The sequence below is a fragment of the Mercurialis annua genome, linkage group LG7 (assembly GCF_937616625.2).
Source record: "Mercurialis annua linkage group LG7, ddMerAnnu1.2, whole genome shotgun sequence".
In the NCBI taxonomy this organism is placed as follows: domain Eukaryota; kingdom Viridiplantae; phylum Streptophyta; class Magnoliopsida; order Malpighiales; family Euphorbiaceae; genus Mercurialis; species Mercurialis annua.
The window spans coordinates 30,967,496-30,986,332 of record NC_065576.1 but is presented as its reverse complement, the minus strand read 5'-3'; the positions used below and the strand labels follow the sequence as shown (position 1 = coordinate 30,986,332).

Below are 18,837 nucleotides of genomic sequence, written 5' to 3'. Positions count from 1 at the left end.
ACATTGCATGCTTTCATAGTTTCTTAGTAAGTTCTTCTAAGTTCATTTATCTGTTTTTTCTTTGGCGATTTATTTATCTCGAACTTTATTTCGGCAAGTTCTTCAGGCCGAATTGGTGTTGAATGACCGCCGGCAATGCGCCGAGGATGAAGCTGAACGCCTCTTTTCTCTATTGGCGACATCTGAGTCCGAGAGATCGAGCTTAAAAGCTTCTTTGGAGGAGCATGATTCGCTTCTCTTGAAATTAAAGGCTCGGGATGCCATCAATGATCGCCAAGTCAAAGTTATTAAAAAGAAAACCGCTGATTTGACTCGGAAGATCGAAGAGCTTATAGCAATAAACACTTATGTCGGGGAGGAGAGGAACAAGTTGAAGCCCGAAGTTGAAAAACTTCATATCTTTCTTCTTGACACGAAAGCCTTCTGTTCCGCCTTGATCATCGAGTATCGTTTCACCATTGGGAACAAACTCTTGAAGCAGAACCCGAATATTGATTTATCTAGTGTAAATGGGTTGGACCCTCTGACCATAGCTTAGGGGCTGCTGGAGAAGATGGCGAAAGATCGCTCGTTAGGAAAATAAACTTTTATTTTTAGTCATTTTTTATTGTATTGCCGTGGTGCTTTTTGTAATTTGAATAGATGATTTCTTTTTCCATTTGATGTTGATTTCTCTTAGAATGCTTGTTGTATTTTTATTTTTGTTATTGCGTTTGAATCCAGTTTTGGTGGTTCGCCTTCGCTTTGTTTTGTTTATCTGCTCAGATTTCGTTTGTAGTTGGCGATGCTTTTTTTTTTCTAAGAGTTAATATAAACTCTTTGATGTTTTTTTGTTTTTTGCTGAGTTAATCTAAACTCGGTTTGTTTTTGGCATTTCGCCTTATTTTAGAGTTAATCTTAACTCTGATTTTCAGCGTTTTGCCTTGTTTGAGTTAATTTAAACTCTATTTTGAGCGTGTCGCCTGTTATTCCCAATTTCTTTTTTCGCATTAGTGCATCGTATGTTACTCGGAAAAACTGAAATTTTATTAATAGAGATAATTTTGCTTACGAAAATTAAAGATAGTTATAACTCCATCGGGCATGACACAAAATCTCTACTGGCGATGGGCTATTTAATTCAGACTACTCTCCCTTCTTTTCCTGCTTGCTTTCTTGAAGATCAATAATGGATTCATGATAGCATTTTTGGAAATATTTTGATCTCCTCTAAATGTCACCAATCCTTTCTCAGTTGGTACCTTCATGGCTAGCGCCCTTATGCTTGTGACCGCAACTGAATCATGGAGGAAAGGCCTCCCAAGGATCGCGTTGTATGTCAGATCCATGTCTAATATATTAAATAGGGACATGATCTTTTTGTTGATTCCTTTTTCCGGTCCGGTTACGACTTCCAGGCTTACAGCTCCGAGTGGATTGATGGAAGGTCCACCGAGCCCAGATAATGGAATTGGGACTCGGCGTAATTTTGCTGCGGTTCCTCCCAGGTTTTTGCACGCATAATTTGTCATAAGGTTTACAACACTTCCTTCATATATGAGGATTCGCTCCATATTCCAGTTCTCAATAATGGTTGTCACCAGTAATGCATCGTTGTGGGGTGCTTTCATATGTTCATAGTCGTCAACGTCGAACATCACTGGTGGCATATGGGTTTCTCTAATGTTTAGTACTTCTCTTTTCTGCTTTCTCTGAATGGTTGAGTTAATGTGCCCTCCCCCATTAATCATGTGTATTGTCCCTAAGATCTTAGATGGTCATTCTTCTTCCTTCTCTTTGACTTTGTCATCCCTGCTTCTCTTTTCTCATTTATCACTGCTTTTAAATTTGTGAACTATGAATTTTCTCAGCTCGCCAGCATCTATCATTCTCTCTATCTCAACTTTCAGATCCATGCATTTGTCTGTTTTGTGTCCGTGCTGGTCGTGAAACTTGTAGAACTTTCTTGTATATCTAATCTCAGATTTCATCTTTGGTGTGCCATAACACATTTTTCACATTCTCCTAATCCACATGAGGACGTTGGTTCGGCTTGTGTTCAGCGGTGTGTAATTTCGTTCATAATCTCGGGGGTCATACCTTGGTTCGTATCTTCCCTGGGGGGCGAAGCGCCTTCTTTCTTCAGGCCTTGACCATCTATCATCAGATCTTGATTTCAATTTCTCCTTTGGCTTCTCTTTTGAGTCCTTCCCTTTCGCCTCTTTTCCTCGGATAGCTCTACGGCCTTCGTCTAGCTCGAAGTATTTTTGGGCTATGCCCAGCAGGTTCGAGAAGGTGGTTGGCTTGTTAACCAGCAGTTTATCCACCAACTTCCTGAATCTCGTTCCTTCCCTTAATGCTTCTGTTGCCATATCGACATTCAAATTGTCTATCTTCTGAGTTTGTTTGTTGAATCGTTCGATATAACTCCTTAATGTTTCTCCTTCTTCCTAAATGCACGACCTGAGGATGCTAGTGGTCGTTTTAGCTGGTATATTGGTAAGATATATGTTGAGAAATTATGTCGACAAATAGGCGAAACCCTGGCTTGAGTTTATAATACCATCTTTGGGCAGTTCCCTTGAGGGTGGTCGGGAATACTCGACACAAGATTACGTCCGAGACGCTCAGGAGGCCTATAGTTGCGGTAAATCTGGACGTGTGGTCCCTCAGGTCTCCTTCTCCATTAAAAGTTGGCAAAGTGGGTAATTTCATGTTATAGGGGATCGTTTCTTCCATGATTTCGGCCGATAAGGGCGAACTCTTCAGCCTCAGGTCGTCGATATCCAGCTCTTCGGATTTCAGCTTCTTCAACGCTTTGGCGATCTTCTCTTCTAAATCTTCCTCAGCAACATATGTGGCTTTACTCTTTTGGGGCGATTCAGAGGACTCGCCTTCATCTTCCTAGTTCTATTTCCTTGACTGTGTTTTTTCAGTATCTTTCTCTTGTCTCTTGCTTTTTGGTGGGGCGTCATCTTTCTCTTTTTCTCTTCATTCCTCTCTTTTAAAGTTAAATCCACTCCGGGCATCGTCTTGATTTTCTCCATCCTTTGCTGCATTCCTTGTTCTCTTCTTCAGAATTGTCGTTCATGTGCTCCCGATTTTCTGGGTTTTCTTCTCCTTCGTTCTTTCTTTCGTTCCTTCTCTCGTTTTCTCTGGTTGATTCTTGGTGATTTGGATTTCTTGTGTTTTCTGCCTTGTGTCTTCGCCGGGTAGGAGATGGGCTAAAGTTCTCTCTTAGTATTTTCATGGTTTCATCATGGTTGTCGTTTGACTGTTTGGCTTTGTTAGCCAATCAGTCTAGATTTATTTGGACAGCTTCCAATACTCTTTTCAGGATTTTATTGTATACTTCTGGTACTACCATGTCTAGTGTCTGCTCATCGTTGGCTCCCAGGTTAGGGAACGCAATAGGGTTGCTTCCCCTAATTGGTTTAGCTTGATATTGGGGAGTGGAAAAGGATGTTCCTCCGGTGTTACTTCCTCCAGAAGTGCTATGCGTGCCGTCGTCGGTGATGGTGATCACCTCAGATGTCTGTTGATGGGTCTTGGGATCCATCGGTTTTTTGTTTTTGAGGTTTAATCCATCAGAAGTCATCTTCTTCAATGAATTTGTTTGAGTTCAGAAAAAGCTTCTTCTTGTTTGAACTTTTTGGAGCTTTTTCCCACAGACAACGCCAATTGATGGAGTATGCCTTTTGATCCGGTGGATTAACTTGCAAAACATGGTAGAAGCTAACCGGACAGTGGTTGCCTGATTAACTCTCTGATGCTAAAATCAGCTTAGAGCTTTGAGCAGCGTTTCGAGTATATGAATGTAATTGTGTGAATAGGCATGCCTCAAGCTCTTTATATAGTAGTTGAATGTATACCTTGTAGACTTGGAATAGGAAAGTGAATCCTATTTAGTAGATTAGGAGTATGATTCCTTATTCAGACATGAGTCCTATTTGGGAACGTCTTCCTAAATAGTCTTGTCTTCCTAAGTTGGAGGTTATCTTCCTAAGTTGGAGTTTGTATCCAAATAGGAAAGATATTCGAGAATCCTTATAGATCTGGTGATTTATCCGAATCTCAGGGTCGACGCGTTTTGTCTGAGTCCTCAGGGATTCAGCATTAACCTTGTGGATGAGATTGTATTCCAATCGAGGCATATCTCATAGATTCGGCTACCGGTTTCGTCTGGCTTCCCTTTGGACAGAAATCTGACATCGTCTGAGAGTGGATCTTCTGCGATTCAGCTTCATAGTACTTATGGTAGGATTTAGTATCCATCAATTTAAATAAATTAATGTAACTTTTTAAATATTTAAATGAAAATTAATTTTTAAATAATATAAATAGTTATAATATAAATTATTTAATAATTTTCAACTTAATAAAATATAACCATTATTATGTATATTAACTGAATTAATATATATGTAATAGAAATAAGTTTGTATGAAAGTGTATAAATATTAAAATAAGAATGACTTAAATATTGAAGATGAAAAAGAGTATTTTTTTGGTGTAGAAAAAATCATTCTGATTATAGTGAATTTGATGATATCATCTAATTAATATTTGGTAATGAAAATTAAGTAATTGTGGTTAAAAATGGTCTTCGCTAAATCTATTTATTTTTAAAAAAATAAGAACTATACTTTTGAAAATAATTAGAAAATAGTTGTATATTTGTAAAATTTTCTCTTCTTTTATGCTGTTTTAATTGTTTTAAAATAATTATTTCTAGTTTATCTTTATCGGAATAATAATTAGTTGATGAAAAAGTAAATAATTTAATTTTTATGGTATTTTTTAGAAAACAAATGAGAAATTTGTTTTAGTTGAACTGTTTTGAACTTGAAAAAGTTTAGTTTTGTGTGGGTTAGGCCATCTTCAATAGTCCACTATTTTGTCAATATAGAGTAAAAATCATCTCCAATAATACTCTATATCCAACACTATAATTGTGTACCTTATTTTTTTACTCTATATATAGAGTCACTCTATGATAGTGTGCTTTAAAATAGAGTACTATTGGACATGAAAATAGAGTAACTCTATTTTACTTTTGATTTCTTTTTTTATTATAAATTTTATTATTAAACATTTATTAGTTTTTGCTACAATATAGTCCAAATAAATTTTTCCGATTTAGTTAAAAATGTGAATATATAATATTTAAAAAAATCGGTATTAATAAATTCAACAATTTATAAATGGAGTATATTTTAATATTTTTATTAGTTAATAAATTTTGTATAAATATATATTGTATGTCTTAAATAATTTATGGGTGTAAGTGTAAAATGTTTAAGCTGAGAATATTTTTTTACTGTAAAAAAATAGAGTCACTATTGGATATTAGTGTAAAATTTACACTATTTTGGCTCCCACTATTGGAGATGCCCTTAGTTGTTACTTGTAAGTTAACCTACAGCCCTAATTCCCTTATTTCTCTACTATAAATCGTAATGTGGAGTGGATGAAACATTTTTAAGACCCCAGAGAGAAATTGCCGCCGCCGCCGCATCGGACGGATAATTAGAGAAATTTCCGCCGCCGCCGCTATAACATTTATATTTTTTTGTAGAAACGGACCGACCATGAAGAACAACTTTAGTAAGCTGATGATCCTCCCTTGGAATTTGATGACTGCCCAGCTAGCTGAGCTAATGGCTGCTGCTGCAGGTGGTTTCATTTCTTGGTTGGATTTGATGTTTTGCCTTACTCATCTGAGTTTGTCCTTTTTTTGGCTTTGGTTTTCAAACTATATTTTGGTTTGATATGGGGAGACTGGAAATGATGAATGAAGCAGGTACTTATGATACAAATTTGGCATATCCAGATGCCTCCTGGTGTAGCTTTTTGCTGTGCCGAGCTTCTGTGATGTGTCTGCTCTGTGATTTAAGCAATTACTATCTATTATCTGATTCTTTTCTGCCCATAAATGCTAACCTTTCTACTATTTTATTCATTTTATTTGCAAATATATTTATTTAGTTATTCAACAAATTTAAAAACAATCAATTTTACCCAAGTATTTTCTAAAGAAAAGAAAGTTTTTGATGGAATCTCAGAGTGAGTGGGTTGGAGCTTCTTGTAAAACTCTGGCCTTGTGTGGATTTGTTATGTATAGGTGCTTTAAATTGTTTATAACTACAACAAAACCACTCTATTATGTTCTTTAACCTTATCTGGTGTAATGTGCAGATATTAAGTTTTTTTTTTCTCCTATCTCAAGTAAAAGAATGGCACAGTGGTAATGGTGGCAGGGATTGGGCAACACTTACAAATTGCATATTGGACATTATTTTACAATGGCATAAATGTCAATTAATTGTATATTTTTTGCCAAAGTAAGCAAGTCCTGGAGAAGTAGTATACTTATAAGGCTAAACTCATCTAGAGGCCCTTGTACTATATCATTTTTGTTCAAAAAGCCCTTGTACTATTTTTTTGTTCTTCAGGTCCCTCTACTTACATAATTTTTAATTTTCAGGTCTTTTTTTAGTTTTTTTCAGTCCCTCTACTTATAATTTTTTTATTCCTCCAGTCCCTCAAAAGGACCTGAAAATCAGAATTTTGCCAAGTACAGGGACCTGAAGAACAAAAAAAATAGTACAAGGACTTTTTGAACAAAAATGATATAGTACAAGGGCCTCTAGATGGGTTTAGCCTACTTATAATTGAAAACCAGAAGTTGCAGAGGGGCTCTAAATCTGGGGATGTTTTCCCAAATTTGTCAAGTATGGTTAAATTTAAGAATGATTTTAAAACTACATAAACATCTCTTTGTCTCTCTTAGGGTGTCTTATGATCAAATGAATTTCATAATTTTCATGGAATTATATTGAATTTTTATCATGTTTAATTGGAATTTTTTTAATAATTCTAGGTCCTAATTCCATAAAATAAGAATTTAAAAATGAATTCTAAAAAGTGAAATTTTTTACTTTTCTGAAAATGCAAATGAATTTAAAAAAATTGAAATAAAATAAGTAGAATTTGCAAATAAATTGATCTTGGGCAGATTTAGACCCAGTTCACGCTCATGACGGGTTTTGGGGGGGATAGTCACCTCTACATAATGTGAAGAGAATTGGATTTTTTTTTGTTTGGATAAAATAATTAATTCACAGGGAAAGTTAGAGATAAAAGTTGAAATAAAATATTGGAGAGAAAATTCATAAATTTTAATACAAAAAAGTGTTTTAAAGAGAAAATTTTAGGAAAATAAAATAAAACTTAAGTAGAAATATTCATAAATTTTTAAAAGACAAATTTTATAGAGAGAAATTTCATAAATTTTAATGAAAAACATTTTATAAAAAAAAATGTTTAAATCTTAAGATATAAAATTTAAAAAAAAAGTTCATAAATTTTAAAGATGTTAATTTTTTGAGAAAATTTACAAAATCTAGTAAGAAAAATTTTTTGATAGAAAATTTATAAATTAAAAAAAACTTTTAGATAAAAAAAAGGGATTAATTTCCAAATAAAGTATTTACACCATTTTGGCCTATCTTTTCCTCTTATCCAAGGCTACCTAATTCGCCAACTTATTTATATAAAGAAGTCTTATCTCATTTTAGGTTAAACTTTTACATATCCACATTTTTTTTCTCTCTCTTCTCTCTCTTTTCTCTCAAAGTTCTCTCTTTTTTACTTTTTCTTTTCTTCTTCTTTTTCATTTGATTTTCAGTTTATCTCCTCCGATTACTTTTTCGTTCGTCTTTTCCGTCGCGTCCGTTCCTCTACTTTCGATGGATTTCTCGTCGTTTTCGATCGTTTTTCCGTTCGTCTTTTACGTTCGCGCTAGTCTGTTCGTCTCTTCCGTTCGCGCTATGGATTTCTCGACTCGTTTTAAGATTTGTGTAATTTTTTAGGTTTTTTGTAATGATTTAAATATTTTGTAAATAAATTATTGTAGATCTTTAATTTTTTATTTATAAAATTGTTCTATTATTCATATAATTATTTATTTTGTCTTCTCTTATTCATAGATTTGTTTATTGCTACTGATTTTGTAAAAAAAAAATTGATTTATGGTGTATTGGTAGTAATTTTATAATATCTTTACGTTTTAGTGTATTTTTGGTATATTTATAGTGTATTTCTGCTGTTTTTTAGTATATTTATGGTGCATTTACAGTGTTTATGTTGTATTTGCAGTGTTTATAGTGTATTTGCAGCGTTTCATGGTATAAACCACAAAAAACACTACAAAATGTTATAAATACACTACTTATACATTACTTATACACTACTTATACACTATATATACACTAATCTTACATTATATAAACACCATAAAAAACACTATATATACACTACTGTTACATTATAAAAAATAAATAAAAAAATTCTAGAAAAAAAATCTATAAAAATAAAAATTAACACTATATATACACTAATCTTACACTATATAAAAAAACAGCTGATCGGTTTGGTCAGTTCGGCGGTTCGGTTGACTAAACCGAAAAAACCGAAAACCGAAATTGAAAACTAAAAAAGATATTTTGTGAAATTAAAAAAAAAATTCGTAAATAAAAAAAGTCAGAAAAGAAAAGTCAAAACTTATAATGTAAAGTTGTAAATAAAAGGCTGAAATATGTATTTTGGGAAACTATCACGAAAAAAAATGTATATATCTTAGCAGAAATATTTAAAAGAAACAAATTATAATTTTTTAAATATAAATAAGGGAAAAAATGTTTTATGCATAATTCATAAAGCTTATAGCGATAATTTTAGCTAATAATCAATGACTTAAGTAGTAATTTGATCCCTCAACTTGTAAGTAATAAATATTTAGCACATAAATTAATTTTATGGGCAAATTAGTCATAAATTTGCTTATTATGGGCAATTAGCCCCATTTAAAAAAATTAACTTACAATTTGATGGGACAAATTGCCAATTGAGGGACAAATAACTTACAAATTTAAGAGGCAAATTACCAAAATGGAGCTAATTATCCATTATATGCAAGTTCATGACTAATTTGCCCACAAAGTTAATTTGTGTGTTAATTGCTTATTGCTTACAAGTTGAAGCGACAAATTACTATTTAAGTCAATAATCAACTATGACACCTTACTTTAGGATCTCCCTACATTAAATACATAAGTTTTAAAAATGACCACTAAGTTATGAACGAGTAACCTACAAACTCATTTCGTCCAAAAAAGAATTAACACCGTCAAAATGTGTTGAGCTATTAGTTTAAAAGAAAATTAAACGCACCTCCACATCAGCCGACACCTCATAAAAAAAATATACACGTTCAGAATGACCAAAATATCCCTAAAAGCTTAAAATTTAAAATTTAAAATTACTTAACCCAACCCAATTAAACCTAATCAAACCACTCAACACCCGACCATCGTCTTTTTTCTGGTTGCTGCCAAGGATGACTGTTCGTCTTTCTCAGGGGATTCTCAAAGGAAAATTCAGATGACTTTTCACGACCTGATCTGTTCATCAAGAACAAATCTTTTCTTGACAAACATGCAAGTTTTGTACTTGACAGATCAGTTTTTGACGAATAGAGTGGACAGAAAAATTGGCGACGGTGGGTGAGTGGCGACAGTGGGTGGTCGGTGGCGACAATGGGTGGATGCCCGCAATGGGTGGTCAATGGCGGCGATGGGTGGCGGTTAGAAATTGAGCGAGTTGCTTGTGTTTGGTTGGATTGAGTTGGTTTAATTAAATTTTTAGATTTTTAAATTATTTAATTAAATTTTAAGGTTTTTAGGGATATTTAAGGTGGTGTAAATTTTTAGATTTTTTTTTGTGAGGCGTAGGGTGTGTATAATTTTTTAAAGTGACAACTCAACATTTTTTTACGGCGTTAGACATTTTTTGGGCCGATGGAGTTTACAGGTCGGTCACCCCCAACTTATAAAATTTAATGATCGTTTTTAAAGGAATCATCCTCCTTGTCTGAGAAGAAGAGCTCATAGAGGACCAACAACTCCTCCCTAAGAAGAGGAGCAACATCTCCTCTTCTCAGGCGAGGAGAGATCTGGAAAAATAAAATAAAAAACGATTAGTGTAAATTAAATTTTTTTATGTAAAAGACATTTATTTTTATATATTTTTAATTTTAAAAAATAATTATATAAATTATATAAATTAAATAAATTATTATTTGTTGAATTTTTTTGAGGAAGAAAAATGTATTTTTTATAATTAATAATATTAATATTTAATTAGAATATAGGTTAAAAGTAAAAGATTATTTTGAACTTTTTTTCAAATGAAAAGAAGTTATTTTAACTTTTTGAGGGTACAGTTGAAAACAGAAAATCGAAAATAGAATATAAATGAACTTTTTACTAAATCAGGGTATAAACAAATAATATTACAAAGTGAGGATTTTTTAAGTAGTTAGCCCTTTATAAAATCAAAAAAGTACAAACTAATTTTTATAAAATAATGAATAGTAAAACTTTACATGTAGAATAAATTGTTCAAAACTCCATAAAGAGTGAATTTATAGAGCTGGGTTGAAGTTGGTTAGCTCTAAATGATAGGAGCCAACTTATTTTTAGAGTTGGGTTGGAGATGTTCTTATCGTTTCACTTGATGGTTTCATAAATTATGATTTAGTGCACATTTTAAGTAAAAAAATATTATTGGTTATATTTGTAATTTATTTTTTGAATTTGATTAATAATTATCTTAAATAATATATTTTAGGTATACATTTTTTTTATATAAATTAGTAGTTTAAATTTATTTGTTGACAATTCATGAATTAGTTTTTCATTGTTAAATAATTTAAGTTTAGCCTAATTCATTTATATATTTTATGCATTTTTACATATCTTCATTTTAATGAGCTCATAGAGAATAAATAATTGATTGTTGAACACTTAAAAAATAAACAAATATTATATAAATAAATTGATGTAACCGATTTTAAATAAAAAATTATATGTTTCAAATATCTTATACGTTTACTTATAATATAAAAAAAGTCAAACGAGCCGAATAAAATTTGAACAGAGTCAATCTAATCTCTCAATTTGTAACTCAGAGTCAACTATTTAATTTTAGTTATTTTTATTAATAAAGGATAACATTCTTCCTTTTGAATTAATTACTGATAAAGTTGTATAATATAAATAAGTTAACGGATAGAGATGACTCAATTTTATTTTAAATTGATCTAAAAGTAGAGAATATTATTTTTAATTGACTTAAAAATTAAAAATATTATCTTTAATTGATTAAAATTATTAAAAGTGAGTTGCTTGACATTAAGTCACAAGTGTAAAGACCGAATTGACCTTTTACTTATCGCCCACGCATAGTGAAAATCATGGTGGTGCCTAGGAGTATACAAAAAACGAACTACATCGAACTGTAAAACTGAACCAAATCAAAACTGCAATTAAGGTTTGATTTTTTTGATGAATATGGTTTGATTTTGTTTGTAATTAGATAAACATTTAGTATTTGATTTTTGGTTTGGTTTTAGCATTTCAAAAACCGAAAAATTGAACAATCAAGTTAAAAATAAAAAGAATACAAAATTTATATTTTTGGACATTATTCTTATATTATATTTGATATATAAATTAATAAATTATGTACAACCACTACTGGAAAACCATGTTTTGCCGATGGATTTTAACGACGGATTTTAACGAGGGAAGCTATATCTGTCGCCAATACTTGGCTGGAAGACTCCCACCGAGTAAACGACTTGCTTTACCGATGGATTTGACAATCCGTCGGTAAATTTAGCAAGGGATAAAAGAAATCCCTTGCTAAATTTACCGACTGATTGTCAAATCCGTCAGGAATTTTGTTACCAAGTGAAACGCAGAGTTTCACTTGGTAACTTTAGTGATGGATTTCTTAATCCCTTGCTGAATTTAGCGAGGGATAAGGAAATTTGTCGCTAAGTGGTAATTGAAACGCTGCGTTTCAATCACCACTTAGCGACAGATTATAAACTTTAATCAGTCGCTAAAGTTAAAACCCTAGGCGATATTTGAACCACCCTCCCTTCCTTTCTTTTTCAAAATTTTGAACCACCCTTTCTTCTCCCTCCATTTCTTCTCCAAATTCCATCCGCACCACCCTCCTCCATCTTTCTCTTCTCCAATTTCCAGCTGCCTCCACACCTCCAGCCAGCGCCTCCTCTTTCCGGCCAGTTTCTGCTCCTCCGGCCACGCCTGTTCTTCTCCAAATCCATTCTTGTATGTTTTTTTTTATTTTAATTGTTGTTTGTGTAATTAATAGGGGAATGTTTTTTTTAATTGCAGCTTCCCTTCACTGCTGCCTCCAACTGTCGCCGCCCTCCGCCGCCCTCTTCTATCTACGGCCACCGCTGCTGCCCAGGTTAGTTGTAATTCAATTTTAATTATTAGATTAATTATAGGTTAGTTTTAAAATTTAATTAAAATCTAATGAATTAGATTAATTTGAATGATTAGGTTAATTATATGTTAGTTTTAAAATATAATAATTTAGTTTTAAGGATTAGATTAATTATAGGTTAGTTTTAAAACTTAAATAAAATCTAATGAACTAGATTAATTTGAATGATTAGGTTAATTATAGATTAGTGTTAAAACATAATTAGGTTATTTTATGTTAGTTTTAAAATCTAATTGTAAGCGGAACGAGGTTCGGGGGCCGCTCGCCCAATACTTATGGCGGACTTCTCTAGGAAATGCATTTTAACCGTTTGCTCGACAGCAATCGAGTGTCCCGAGATTGTTTGAAGATTTTCAGAAGTAGGTGGTATCCCGAGGGGTCCACTTGGACCAATTTAGACGAGGTGGCTTATACATTTTACTTTGAGGAGTTTAAGGTAATTAATTTTGTAGTAAATCATTTGTTATATTTGTTTAAGGTAGTTAATACGTTTATCAAAACTTTTGCAGAAGTACTTCTCGTGGGATACGGCAGCTTACGGTGAGAGCGTTATAAGACAAACGTTCTTGCGGCATGCACGGAACCGGGACAACGATAACATCTCTCGGCTGAGGAGAGTCGTGTGAGGGACACGACAGTTTCAAAAGACACGTGGGCTGTGTGGGAAGCAGTGTGGGACACCGAAGAGGCTAAGGAGAAGTCAGAAAAAGCCCGGGCCAACTGAATGAGCGAGCCGTGCAGGGTAGGGACGGGACCGGTACGTCATACTGGAGGTTCAATGTCTGTCCTAAAGCATGCAGAAGTTTTGGTATGTTTATAAACTTAATAACTTAGTACTTTTAAGAATTAATAATATTTTTACTATAACTTAAAATTGAAATGCTTTTTTTGACAGGCTGCGGAACTTGGGTGTGAAGCCAATCTCACTGAGGTGCATCATCATATGCATACCACGAAGAGTGATCAGACGAAGTACGTCGATGAGCGATCGAGGAAGACTACTGTAAGTAACTCGTTTATTCAAACATATACATAATTAATATAAATATTAAATTAAGATATTAAATATACATAAAATTATACGAGTATTGTTTGTCGTTACTTTACATGTTGTTGGAGTCTCGGTTGCCCTTGATAGTAGATTATATAGTTTTATTCTACTTGTAGGACATCCCTGAAAAACGAGTGATGATCCGTTTATAGAGGAAATGCAGCCGAAATTTCATTAGAATTTGTGAATAATTTGTATATAAATTTCGTATACATTGTGATAATAAACTAATTTTGGTTTTGTTTTTGTTTTTGTAGGAGCTATTTGAGGAGCGAATGCAAGCCGCCACGCAGACTGTAAAGGGGAGCACAAGGTCTACGCCTGTGCATACAAACCAAGTGTTTATCGCCCTTGAAGGGATGAAGAAGCAGCACATTTACAAACTTGGCACAGTTTGCTCAGCGTACGTAGCATCACAGGCCGCCTCTAGTAGGCGTACTGGAGGTGCTTCATCGTCGTAGACACCAGATATACGCCAGCTTCGGACCGAGTTCCGAGAGATACAGATAGAGCTACGAGCGGAGGTGCGATCAGAGATGTTGTCTGACATTACCCGATCCCAGTTGGTAGCCGATGTCGTCGCAGATTGCGCAGACAGTGTGTTGCTGGTGACCAGCCACCCCAAGTCCCATCCCCACCTCGTTCTGATGAGGACTTGTATTTTTCTTATCTAGCATATTGTGTTTTATATATTATTACATTTTTGTGTACGTTATACATCGGTCTTTCAATATTTAGTATATTTGCTGATACGACGCTTTTTAAATTTAAATACTCCAGATTCTTTATTTTTAAATATGTGCGTTTACAGGTTTCAAAAATAAACAAAAATTATCGTAAATATTGGGCCGAAAAAAAAACAGTAATTCCCGACAGATTATTTAAATTAGCGACGGAAATTGATCTGTCGCTAATTTGAGCAAAACACTGAATTGGCGAGGGATTTCTCCCTCGCCAAATGGCGACGGATAATGTCTGTCGCCAAATCCCTCAATAATTACCGAGGGATTTGGCGGCAGACGTTATCCGTCGCCATTTGGCGAGGGAGCAATCCCTCGCCAAATAAGTCGTGGGCCGTCGCCAATGGCGTCGGCTCCAAAGCCCATTAATTAGGGACGGTCCAATCCTTTGCTATTCTGGCCACTAAACAGGATTAGCGGCCAGGATTTTACCGACAGATGCAATTTGTCGCTACTCCTGTTTAGCGACGGAAAAATCTGTCACTAAACAGCGAATTTCCAGCATTGAACATATAGATATGCTGATAAATATATATATATGAAAAAAATATTGGATATTTATTAACTAATATTTGAATTAATTTTTAAGATAAAAAATAAAAAAATTAATTTTTGGTTTCTAACCAAACTGAACTTTTCAGTTGAGTTTGATGTCATCGGAATTTAAAATTTGGTTTGTTTCGATTTTGAATTAAATTTTATTAAACCGACCGAACTAACCGATTGCACAGCTTGTGCCACTGGGTAGATGGGAAGATTGTAGTAACATGATGTATGCAACTGAGCCCAATCTGAAGCAGTAGAAATGTGAGATTGGATGAAAGTGGGCAACAAACAATCTAAAACCATGGCCCAAAGTGAATGGGACTTAAGAGAAGAAATATGTGGCTACGTCGCAATATGGAGAGGCTAATGTGCCTTATCTATAATGGCTGTGCTGTGGTGGTTATTATTTCAACCATATTCTCCATTCTCTGCTTAATAACAAAAGAAACCAAAAAAAAAGTAATACAAAATTTCTCATCTATCAATGGCTTCCTCAACTCTCTCCCCTGTAACTCCCTCACAGGTACGTAAACTCCCATTATATTTCCATAAATTAGGCTCTGTAAACTGAACTAGTTTGTTGTGTTTTGGATAGCTATGCTCCGCCAAAAGTGGGATGTTCTCTCCCGCTCAGGCGGTGTTTGTGAAACCAACAAGAACCCAAATGGTGAGAGGCATGAGAGTGGCATGCCAGGCCACAAGCATTCCTGCTGATCGAGTCCCTGACATGGCTAAGAGAGAGCTCATGAATCTGCTTCTTCTCGGCGCTCTTTCTCTTCCTACTGGCTTCATGCTCGTTCCTTATGCCAATTTCTTTGTCCCCACCGGGTAATCTTCTTTTTCATACTAACATTTAAACAGCATCAGTTTTAGTTTTACAAAATTTGCTACTTCACTTGTGTCCAGGACGGACCTAGAAAGAGCTTACCGTGGCACATTATTATTTTGAATTTTTGAGAAAGAATGTTTAATTTGATAGTATAGTTTATTTCTGTGAGGGCAGTTGTCCATTTAAAATTTATATTTTATCAATCTTACTCGTCTTACAAAAACTTTGTCCACTTTATAAAAAGAATTCCGGGTTATAAGTATGATATAATATGATATGTTTTTATATAAGAATATGATATAATTTTAGAGTTTGGTTGTTTTAAAAAAGCGTTGTCAAAAACGGAAATGAAACGCTCCAATCGCACAACTGGAGAAGTCTCCTCTTTGCAACATAGGTTAAATTTCATTGGAATTCAAATTGTGGTTCCGACTAGTTATGTTTATGTCGAACAGTTCTGGAGGTAGTGGAGGTGGAACTCCTGCCAAAGATGCACTTGGAAATGATATAACCGTAGAACAATGGCTCAAGAATCATGGCCCTGGAGACCGTACTCTTACTCAAGGATTAAAGGTACTCATATCTTCTTTCATCCTAATTTCCATGTTATATATATAGTCAGCCTTATGCCTTCTCCAACTGGTAATTTTCATGCAAGAATATCCAAAACTCAACCTCTTATTTCATGACATTTAACATAAATTTGAATATCATCATGCTTCATAGATGCAATATGAATTGTATATTATATGGTGCTCAAGGATTTATTGCTGACATTAATTGAAATTTTGTTGAAATATGTATTGCCGAGTCTCATCATTTAAGCTAATTTTCGGTCTTCAGGGTGATCCGACTTACCTAGTGGTGGAGAAAGATAGAACTCTGGCGACATACGGAATCAACGCAGTGTGCACGCATCTCGGGTGCGTGGTACCTTGGAATGTTGCCGAAAAAAAGTTCATCTGCCCCTGTCATGGATCCCAATACAATGACCAAGGAAGAGTTGTTAGAGGACCTGCTCCTCTGGTACCAACATTGCATTTCCTCTTCTTTTGTATTGTCTGAAATGCTTATTGTACTAGTATTTTGCTTGTTGGAAAAAAAAGCTAATTATATTTTCGTGGCAGTCACTCGCTTTGGCGCATGCTGATGTAGACGACGGGAAGGTCATCTTCGTCCCCTGGGTCGAAACAGATTTCAGAACTGGAGATGCACCATGGTGGTCTTAAGCTTTCTAAAACAAACATTGCCCCATTGGTCATGTTGAAAATGTAATGAATCACTTTGTTTTCTGAACATAATGCTTCATACAAGTAAGTAATCTTTGTGAAATAGAGCTCATAACGCTTATCAGGACAATCATATTGTATACTTGGATAATCTTGTGACGCTCCACAATTTTACTAAGTAGTGTCATTTATTTTCTGCGCCAAGTAGCTTGTACTTCCGACTGAACCTTATACAAAATTCAGCATGCATAGTGTAGTATCTACTTGGTCACCATTATTCCATTATAGATGAATTTGGTTGATGCTTGCATTAAGGAAAGTCAATGTAAAATAGAAAATAATATGTCAGACGTGTAAAAGTTACAAGTTGCATGAACATAAAATGTATGTTAATATCGTAATTGAAATTGAAAATATATGGAAAACTTACCTCATATAAAAACAGTAGATGTGCATGTTTAAAAGTTTAAATTGAGTTACTACTTGCTAATAAGTAAAAAAAAAAAAGCCTAATACCTTAAAAAACTCCGACCTCTTTTCAGTCCTAACATGATGTTGAAAATTTGTCAATTTTATCATATTTCGTATTTTATCATTTCAATTGTACCCTGAAATTTTAAATTAATGTCTTTTTCATTTGAAAAATTCAAAAACGTTCTCCATGTGTAGTATATATTAATTATACAATGTTTAAAATTTATTTAAATTTAGTTAAATTTATTTAGATTTAGTTAAATTTATTTAGATTTAGTTAAATTAATTAAAAATTTAAATTAGTTTAATTTGATTATGGTTTTTAGTTAGTTTTTAAAAATAAAGAATTTATTTGTACTTTTTTGAATGGAAATGAATTTAATTTCATCTTCATTTATTAAAAAAAAAATTGACAAAAATTAAAAAATTAAGGTACAATTGAAACGATAAAATGCAAAATAGGGTAAAACTGATAAGTTTTTTTTCAACGTGAGAATAGGATCGAAAAGGGGCTATAAGATCGGGATTTTTTAAAGGCATTAGGCAAAAAAAAACATGTCTAAACTTACCTCATATAAAAAATAATAGTTGTGAAAATATTTTATTTTACATGCTCTTTTAATTAAAGAACTTCTGAGAAAGAATGACTTAGAAAATACGCTTCACAACTCTAAACGATAAAACCTGAAAAGAGAAAAATACAACGGGATCAGTAGAAATTGAGCGAATATAGATTACAATAAATTAATAAGGTTATAATTTAAAACATTTTTAAATAAGGCCTAATCACCCCCCCCCCCCTTTATATCCTGACGTAAGAATTTCTCCAATTTTACCCTATTTGCTCTTTTATGTTTCAATTGTACTCAAAAGTATTAAATTGATCTTTTTTCACTTAAAAAAAGTTTAGAATAATTTTTCATTTTTAGCCTATATTTCAATTACACCCTAATATTATTAATAATATAAAAAATAAAAATTATTTAAAGAGGTCAATTTAATGCTTTGGGGTACAATTGAAACATAAAAGGGCAAATTAGGGTAAAATTGGAGAAATTCCTACGTCAGATTATATCTATAAAAGGGGATAAAAATGGGGAGTTTTGAGTAATTAAGCCTTTAAATAATCATTTTTCACCATCACAGATAATATTGGAACTTCAATCCTCAATCGTGTCAATTCTAACCATATTGATGTAATTGCATCATTATCCATGGTCGCGCTATAAGATAATGTAACTTGACCAGGATCCGTCAAACCAGGTTGTGTCCCGAGAGAATGTGGCTTGACCAGGAATTTCCCGACCTTCACTTAACCTATATTGTATCACATGTAATCCAATAACCGTGAATCGAGAGAATGTCGGTAACCCTCCGATAACACTCAAACCTTAATATATATAAATAATTTCAAGAGAATATCGATCCAATCACAAATCTGAGCTCAAATCATTACGGTGTGCGTGGTCCTATTGATGCGCAATAGGTAACACGTTCCGACTAATCTGTGTCAATCCCCAAAATAGTTCGAAAACGATAATTAAATGAAATATATAATTTGGGCTAATAATCACCCATGGCCCTTGACTTTAGGGGTACCTTACG

The 18,837-nt window shown here is 33.5% G+C and overlaps 2 protein-coding genes and 1 long non-coding RNA gene across 3 annotated transcripts; all 3 read left to right on the top strand.

The window, feature by feature from the left end:
* Positions 1-5,351: 5,351 nt before the first annotated feature.
* Positions 5,352-6,433, top strand: LOC126655996 (uncharacterized). Its single transcript, XR_007633137.2, has 2 exons — positions 5,352-5,782; positions 6,178-6,433. It is a non-coding gene; the product is annotated as an uncharacterized LOC126655996 (long non-coding RNA).
* Positions 6,434-13,087: 6,654 nt separating this feature from the next.
* LOC126657016 (uncharacterized) lies at positions 13,088-13,875 on the top strand. Its single transcript, XM_050351635.1, has 3 exons — positions 13,088-13,171; positions 13,259-13,366; positions 13,672-13,875. The coding sequence occupies exons 1-3, from the start codon at positions 13,088-13,090 to the stop codon at positions 13,873-13,875; spliced, it is 396 nt and encodes a 131-aa protein (XP_050207592.1).
* Positions 13,876-15,071: 1,196 nt separating this feature from the next.
* Positions 15,072-16,962, top strand: LOC126655995 (cytochrome b6-f complex iron-sulfur subunit, chloroplastic). Its single transcript, XM_050350426.2, has 5 exons — positions 15,072-15,223; positions 15,296-15,528; positions 15,985-16,102; positions 16,373-16,555; positions 16,657-16,962. The coding sequence occupies exons 1-5, from the start codon at positions 15,185-15,187 to the stop codon at positions 16,756-16,758; spliced, it is 675 nt and encodes a 224-aa protein (XP_050206383.1). The 5' UTR covers positions 15,072-15,184; the 3' UTR covers positions 16,759-16,962.
* The last annotated feature ends 1,875 nt before the right edge of the window (positions 16,963-18,837 follow it).